The sequence below is a fragment of the Nicotiana tomentosiformis genome, chromosome 8 (assembly GCF_000390325.3).
Source record: "Nicotiana tomentosiformis chromosome 8, ASM39032v3, whole genome shotgun sequence".
Lineage (NCBI taxonomy): Eukaryota > Viridiplantae > Streptophyta > Magnoliopsida > Solanales > Solanaceae > Nicotiana > Nicotiana tomentosiformis.
In genome coordinates, this window is record NC_090819.1 from 61,965,270 (window position 1) to 61,973,888 (window position 8,619).

At 35.9% G+C, this 8,619-nt stretch overlaps 1 protein-coding gene across 2 annotated transcripts; it reads left to right on the forward strand.

The window, feature by feature from the left end:
• Window positions 1-1,616: 1,616 nt before the first annotated feature.
• On the forward strand, window positions 1,617-6,004 carry LOC104110418 (4-coumarate--CoA ligase-like 6). 2 transcript variants are annotated; one of them, XM_009619912.4, is made up of 7 exons: window positions 1,617-1,927; window positions 2,015-2,892; window positions 3,293-3,482; window positions 3,966-4,111; window positions 4,362-4,429; window positions 5,299-5,401; window positions 5,583-6,004. In XM_009619912.4, the coding sequence occupies exons 1-7, from the start codon at window positions 1,816-1,818 to the stop codon at window positions 5,694-5,696; spliced, it is 1,611 nt and encodes a 536-aa protein (XP_009618207.1). In that variant the 5' UTR covers window positions 1,617-1,815; the 3' UTR covers window positions 5,697-6,004. The 2 variants fall into 2 exon arrangements, with proteins under 2 accessions (XP_009618207.1, XP_070038477.1); XM_070182376.1 differs by having other exon boundaries at window positions 1,617-2,892.
• Window positions 6,005-8,619: the final 2,615 nt, after the last annotated feature.

Consider the following 8,619-nt stretch of genomic DNA (forward strand, 5'->3'; position numbering starts at 1 on the left):
CCCCAACGAGGTAGTGACGAGGCTATGACAAGACACCTACTAAAAGCATGTGCAGATATATACACAAAGTAACAGAAATAACAAGTAGATAATTTAAAATAATAACGGGGAGGGAACATGTAAAAAAGGAGTAAGATAAGAATGGTAAGTACAAAATCACCAAGTAGCCTTTTTTCTGGAATAAACAAAAATGCAACCAAATAATGCACAAATCTGAAAATCAGATAAAGCAATGAAATCAACAATGGCTTGGCATAACCCTTCATGCTTTTACTCTCATCCTCACCATGTAATATCATAAATTCAATGGCACGGCATCACCCTTCGTGCTTTTACTCTTATCCTCACCATATGATAATGATATGATAAATGAAATGGCACGACATCACCCATCTTTCTTTATTCTCACACATGATATAATAATAATAATAATAATAATAATAATAATAATAATAATAATAATAATAATAATAATAATAATAATAATAATAATAATAATAACAACTCGGCTGAAGCTAAAATACTATTGTATCCAAACTAATGTGCTAAAAAATTCTTATTTTGTTTGTATGCCCCATTCGAGTCATTCATAATTATTCTATACTAAAATAATCTATGCTAGAAAATTCTTCTTTTGTTTGTATGCCCCATCTGAGTCATTTTAAAATACTATTGTATACAATAGTATTTTAGCTTCAGTAGAGTTATAAAATGACTCGGATGGGGCATACAAACAAAATAAGAATTTTCTAGCATAGATTATTTTAGTATAGAATAATTATGAATGTGCATTATGTAACATAAAAAGCAAAATTTTATAGTATAGGATAATTATTTTAAACTAACGTGGAACTTAATTTTTTTTTTTAATCGAAACTCATTTGGATTATGGGTCAAATCACCTTAAAGGATAAATAGATCTAAAATGGGTATGACCCATATTAGCTTATGTGGTATTTATTTTTGGATTTTTATCATAAAATTTAATGCCATGTCATTTTTATGGTAGGGGTTTGAGGTAAAATGACTTTTAAGTGACAATGATAAAGTTTAGTTACTTTTAAATGAAAAAAAATAATTAAATGACTTTAGTGAAATTGAAAGATAGTTCAATACCATCAGCCCTTCAAATTAACAAAGCACTAAATCTGCATCTGAGGTCCAAGGAATTGGGTAAAAGAGGTTGTGACTACACACACACACAAAAAGAGATAGAACAGATAAAGTATATGTGACTTTTAATCACACAAAGACTTGATCCATGCTTTAACCTTGATGAGTGTCACTTTAAAAATTATATTATTAAAGATATTGTACATTTAAAATTATGTGTTCGAATTTATTACTTGTTAAAAATTTAGTAATCTTTATATATACATAAACATGTTACATCCATGATCCACCTCAGGATGCAAATGTTACTTTAAAAGGTAAAAAGTATTTGTGGCTTAAATTCAAATGTTATTTAAAGGGTAAGCAAAGTATTTGTGGCTTGCAACTAAATACCAAGACAATCATTCTTTTTATTCCCAAAAAATACCCAGACAATCTGACAAAAGAGTATCCGACTCTTTGGCTCCATCAGTTGTTCCATAATGGTCTTCAGGTGACTATGAATTTAATTTCCTACTATACTCTTCAGTTTATAGATAATCTGCCTAATCTTCTGTTACTTTTCCTACCATATTTGTGCAAATAAAGTATCGTTAAGGTTTGTCTCTTACCTAATTAAGAAGATGACAAAGCTTAGATTCTTTAGTATAAATACAGCGAGTTTTCTTGAATACAACAGTAATTAGCCCTTTATTGTGATCAATGGCAACATTCTTGAAACCCCATTTGAACTCCCATGCCACAGAGGATGAAGTTGTGAAAAACCCTTCTAAAACCCCCTTTTGGTACTGTGCTGAAACAGGAGTATACAACAGTAAGTACCCTTTTATTAAACTGCCAGAAGACCCTTTTCTTGATGTTGTTTCCTTCATTTTCTCACACAAGCATGCTGGATTCTCAGCTCTTGTTGACTCCACTTCTGGCATTTCACTTCCCTATTCAGTGTTTTACTCTATGGTTAAGTCCATGGCTAGTAGTCTTCACCAAAGGGGTGTCTCACCAGGTGATGTTGTGTTAATTCTCCTCCCAAATTCCATTTATTTCCCTGTTATTTTGTTGGGTGTTTTGAGTCTTGGTGCAATTGTAACCACTATGAATCCCTTCAGTAGTTTGTTAGAGATTAAAAAACAAGCCCTTGATTGTGGTGTTACTCTGGCATTTACTACTGATGATAGAGTTGATAAATGTGCTGCATTAGGCATTCCTGTAATAGGGGTGCCAGAAAGTTTGGTTTCTAATTCAAATGGTAGTCAAAGTTCTGGTTTTTATGAGCTGATTTCATGTGATCCCAACTGGGATTCAAGTCCTAAAATAAGTCAGCAAGATACAGCAGCAATTCTGTACTCGTCGGGTACTACTGGTACAGGCAAAGGTGTTGTCTTGACTCATGCGAACTTTATAGCCATGGTACAACTTTTTGTGAGGTTTGAAGCTTCACAATATGAATATTTGAGTACTGAGAATGTGTACTTGGCTGTTGTACCGATGTTTCATGTGTACGGGCTCTCTCTCTTTGTGATGGGATTGTTGTCATTGGGGTCTACCGTTGTTGTGATGAGAAAATTTGATGCTGATGAGATGGTGAAAGCTATTGAAAGATACGGCGTCACTCACTTCCCCACAGTCCCACCATTATTTATGGCGTTGACTAGAAGAGCAAAGGATGGTACTTCGAGCAGTATGAAGAGCTTGAAACAGGTTTCATGTGGCGCAGCTCCCTTAAACACAAAATCTATTGAAGAATTTGTTCGCACTCTCCCAGATGTTGATCTCATTCAGGTCTGTGTCCTAAATCATTGACTGCCAACTGGATGCAGCTTAAACCATATATGACAATATAGCTACTATTTTGGAAATAGACAAGGTTGCTAGGTATTTCTAAGCAGAAGACATTCTTTACTTATGCCCTTTGATCTGCATAGCTTCCATTCTGGGTTGTATGATGTTAGCTCTAGATATTGGTCTAATCGAAGCGCTTTATCTCAGTTGAACCCTTCGAGAAAAAATATTTGTTTCTTCTTCTGATTCCACTGTCCCCTGAGCCAATTTAAAATGTGTTAGAATATTGCAAACTTGGAAAGTGCATTACTTATCCAGAAAGATGGAAGTGTTTGCAAAATTATCCTATGTATGTTTTGCTTTCAATTTTCAGATATATATGTCATAATTTGTTGTCCAGGGATATGGCATGACTGAGTCAACTGCTATTGGAACACGTGGTTACAATTCTGAAAAGCTTCGTAATTATTCTTCGGTAGGGCTTCTAGCTCCAAACATGCAAGCTAAAGTAGTGGATTGGATCACAGGTTCACCCTTACCTCCCAACTGCATGGGCGAGCTCTGGCTTTGTGGACCTGGTGTCATGAAAGGTAATTAGCTTTATCAAAGCTGTGGTTACTATTTATCTGAAGCTACTGGAATACTCTTTATGCTACTAAACCCAGAGAATTGTCTTAGCCGCTAAATTCTGTAATGGATTTTCTAGTGGATTTTTCACTATTCTTGAGCCGAGGGTCTATCGGAAATAACCTCTCTACCTCTCTAAGGTAGGGGTAAGGTCTGCGTACACATTACCTTCCCCAGACCCCACTTGTGGGATTCCACTGGGTATGTTGTTATTGTATTTTCTAGTGGATATGCACCATTCTTAGATTTTTTGATTTTGTTAGGTGAAAAACTGTGAAACTTTTAACTCATAATCATCATTATCTCTGAGATGTATTAATGTTTTTGAACTAACGCTTAAGAAAGCCCGACAAAAAGTTAGTTCCAACCGTATGTCTTTTTGGCTTCTGATATTTGTGCTCTCTGAACAAGTAAAAGAATTTTATATTTGGCATTTCAATTTCCAGGGTACTTGAATAACTCAGAGGCTACTAAGTCTACGATTGATGGAAATGGTTGGCTCCACACTGGTGATATTACTTATTTTGATGAAGAAGGATATCTTTATGTCATTGACCGACTGAAAGAGATTATCAAATATAAGGGCTTTCAGGTAGATTTTTTGATTTCTTTTATTGGATTTCTTCCCCATTTTATATCATCTAACACATTTAGGCTGCTTCTGATATTATGTATTCAAAATTACAGATTTGAATTTTAACTGATTGATCAATTCTTTTATGTGCTTCATAGCATCAGAGAATTCACTATGGGAACTAAGGCTTGTAATATCGATTCAATTATTCTTTTAAATTTTTGTTGAGATTGATGGATGGATTCTCTTGCTGTGTATAATTCTGCAGATAGCTCCTGCTGATTTAGAAGCTGTATTGGTCTCACATCCAGATATCGTTGATGCTGCAGTAACAGGGTAAGCTTGACCAGTGCTTCAGATATTGATGCAAACCTGTTAAGAATACATGTAATTTTAACACAAATTCATGCTTCATCCTCCATAGATGTGATTTTCATGACACTGAACTTCATTCCTTATAAGGGAATGTCAAATATGAAAATATCAAAAGAAAGGTGACTTACTTGGAAAAATGAATATTCAGCATCTGATGTCTGGTAGAAGCACAAAAAAAAAAGGGGGGGGGGGGGGGGGGGGGAACTTATTTTTCAATCAGATATAAGAGTTCCTTCATGTGGTTAACCATTATAGCGAACTTCTAAAATTGCATTAGCAATAGATGCTCTTGCTTGAGTTACAGAAGCAATTTGATTCCTTGCTGCTAACGTCAATTTGGGTCATAGTATATCTTGAAGTCCTGCACATCTTTTTGGTGTCTAGACTGATGTAGTATGTTATGCTCTCATCACTTTGTACGTGGAATGGATAGTGTCACTAGTACATTCCTGAAAGATATTGAATTATGAGAATTGTCTAACCATAGCAAAAGGAGAATTTTCTTCACTTATTTCCTTTATGGAGATATAATTAAAATTAGTCGGACTAGATGACGTTTGGATTTTTAATTCTTTTAATTTGCTTTGAATGTGTTGTATTAAGTAGTTGCCAACACATGCACAGTAAAAATTTATTGGTCCTCGAGATTCCTTTACTCAACATTTGAGGAAGATGGGAGGAAAAGTCAGTTAAAATACTCTTCCTTTGTTCTTTATCACCAAAATCTTCCATGCCGATCCTTGAAGGATTGCATAGTATCATTCTTTGTGCCACTTTAGCACGGTCGGGTAGCTGGAGCTCATCCACTTTATTGTTATTCAATTCTTCAGAGCCAGAGATGAGGAAGCTGGAGAAATTCCAGTGGCATTTGTCGTCAAGAGAGATGGGTGTGCACTTTCCCAAACAGATGTGATCGACTTTGTTTGTAAGCAGGTATCAGCTTCTCCTTATGTATTTTTGTGTTAATCCCTTCATCTGGCAGCAAGTCATTTGTCTCCCTGCTGTATGATATGGCTGTTTTTATGATTTTCAAGAATACATGTATATGATGCACCGTGAATTCTAGGTATGTAGGCGCCTCCATTTCTAACATAACTTCTTATCTTTATAATAGGTTGCACCATACAAGAAGATTAGAAGGGTTTACTTTAAAGCTTCAATACCCAGGTCTGCAGCTGGAAAGATTCTTAGAAAGGAGTTAAGGAACTTATTAACTTCCAAATTGTAGGGCCTCTTTATCAACTGTCCAGCTCTACAGTTGCCTAACAAAGTTCGCACACGGGTGAAATCCAGAAGAAACCAATAATAGATGAGGATATTTTTTGTGTTTTCTTGTAGATGCAAGTAGATATTGGGGAAACAACAGCTGCCATTCATATATTATGTACAAATCTTGATCAATCTTTTGGTTTCAGCAGCTCTAGTTGCCACTTATAGCTGTCAAAATGTATCAAATAATCCATTCTTCCAGTATATTGATATCCTGATTTTTGTCTGAAATGGAGAGCGAATGATTTCTTTACCCCTCAGGTGAAATTACAATTCTTGTCATGTGTTCTGGACTGTGACATATACGGAAATTGGAATTGTGTGAGGTAATAATGTTTTGATTCCTTAGTTGGAAAAGTGACATTTTAAACAAAACATTGAGGGTATATATCACTTTCTTCTAATTGGGTTTAGATGTCACTTTTGCCCACATATTGTGTTAGTCTGAAGTTTGGTACCAAGATTAGAACAAGAGCACCACAATAACAAAGCAAAAATAGAACTCTGGTTGCCCACATATTTGGTAAGCCTCTGCAACAACAACAAACCCAGTGAAATCCCACAAGTGGGGTCTGGGGAGGGTAGTGTGTACGCAGACCTTACTCTTACCTTATGAAGGTGGAGAGGTTGTTTCCGAAAGATCATCGGCTCAAGAACAGTGAAAATGAAGCAATTGACAAACAATAGCAATAATAAGGTAATAAGGCAATGGAAGCAAATGGTACAATGAGTAATAACAAAGATCCAGGGATACAAAACTACAAGAGTAGTGTCAATCCTACTGATAATAATGACATACTGTGTAAAAATAAGGGATTAGGAATAGGAAAATACAAGACTAGTACTAATACTACTGGTAAGACGAGGCGGAACTCTACACTGTCCGGCAACCCATCACTCTTATTCTCGACCTCCACACCTTCCTATCGAGGGTCATGTCCTCGGTAAGCCGAAGCAGAGTCATATCCTGCCTAACCACTTCACCTCAGTTCATTCTTCTGCCTCCCTTTATCCCTCCTCTGACCCGCTATGGGCAATCTCTTACACCTCCTAACCGGGGCATCAGAGTCTCTCCTATTCACATGTCCAAACCATCTCAGGCTCGATTCCCACAACTTATCTTCCATAGGAGCCACACCCACATTCTCCCTAATATATTCATTTCTAATTATGTCTTTCCTGGTATGCCCACACATCTATCTCAACATCCTCATTTCGGCTACTTTCATCTTCTGGGTATGAGATTTCTTGACCGGCCAACACTCGGCTCCATACAACATGGCTGGTCTAACTACCGCTTTGTAGAACTTGCCCTTAAGTCTAGGTGGCACATTCCTGTCACACAAAACACCAGAAGCGAGCATCCATTTTAACCACCCCGCTCCAATACGATGTGCCACATCCTCGTCAATCTCCCTGTTACTCTGTATTATAGACCCAAGATATTTGAAACTATCTCTCTTGGGGATGACTTGTGTATCAAGCTTCACGTCCACTTCTATTTTATGCGTCCCAACACTAAACTTATACTCCAAGTATTATGTTTTTGTCCTGCTCAACTTGAAACCTTTAGACTTTAGGTTCTATCGCTACACCTCCAGCCTAGCATTAACCCTGCAACACGTCTCGTCAATCAATACTATGTCATCTGTAAAAAACATACACCATGATACCTCTCCTCCCACAATTCTCACCCGAGTCTTAGATTCATCGTACATGTCCTTAATCACCATAATCTACGCTACCGGAATGCCACTAACCTCCAAACAAGAACTTTGGCCCTAAGCATGAAAACATATAACCAAAAGTTTCTAATACAACTAAATTCTATCGGGTGACTCAAAGACCTTTATTGCCTATAATGGGACCAATCTGGTTCGACCCTTTCTTGAACTATGCATATATCGGGAGCTCAGTGCATCGTACTGTCCTTTTATTGAGTTACGAAGTATCATGGGGCAACACTCCTTGCTATTATTAGTTTATCCTTGTTCAAATTTTCATTCATAACTCCATTGTTGTAGTTGTTAATGTGGCAGTATTTTCAAAAAATTTAAATATCCAAGTATCCTTTTATTTTACAAATGTCCTATCTATTTCTAAGTGGCAACTATGCATGTGAGAAATTTCACAAGTGTCTTTGGTCTATTTCAACATCCAATATGTGGCATGCTTTCTCTTGATTTTGGGTAAGTGGCATAAGTTAAGTACCAAGTAGCAGATGAGACATAACACTTGTCTCAAGCAATTGTCATTATTGAGCTTATAGATAGGCCTTCAATTTCTACGGACAAAACACCAAAAAAAGCTAATCATTAGCTTCAAATTACTACTTGCTCTATTTCTTTCATTCTAATATTCTTTTTATGTCTCCACCTTTTTCTATCTTCAATAGATACTTTGTGGGTGTTTGAACATAAGAATTGTAAAATTCTAAAATAAGGGGAATAATTTTTTCAAGTGAAAATGGTATTTGAAATTTAAAGTTGTGTTTGGACATGAATATAATTTTTGGTTGTTTTTGAAGTTTTGTGAGTGATTTGAGTGAAAATTTTGAAAAATAACTTTTTGGAGTTTTTCAAATTTTCGAAAATTTCCAAAATGCATCTTCAAGTGAAAATTAAAAATTTTATGAACAAACGCTGATTTCGAAAAAAGTAAATTTTTTTTGAAAAAAAGGAAAAAATTTCTTATGTCCAAACGGACTCTTTATTTGTTTCTTTTAACAATTTGCTGGTATATTTAATTTTGCTGATTCATGTATCCTCTAAATAAATAGAGGTAGGTTTGTTTAATCCTGGGAAAATATTTCACATTGCTGAAATAGTTTCTTAGGACAGTGCCCAACACGACTCAAGCCAATCCGTGTATCTATATCTGCT

What these genes read in the sequence shown, in the direction of transcription:
- LOC104110418 (XM_070182376.1), top strand. Translation starts at nt 1,816, where the DNA reads ATGGCAACATTCTTGAAACCCCATTTGAACTCCCATGCCACAGAGGAT. An exon ending in TGGACCTGGTGTCATGAAAG is followed by an intron (nt 3,483 to 3,965) that starts GTAATTAGCTTT and finishes TTCAATTTCCAG; the next exon opens with GGTACTTGAATAACTCAGAG. An exon ending in TCGACTTTGTTTGTAAGCAG is followed by an intron (nt 5,402 to 5,582) that starts GTATCAGCTTCT and finishes TCTTTATAATAG; the next exon opens with GTTGCACCATACAAGAAGAT.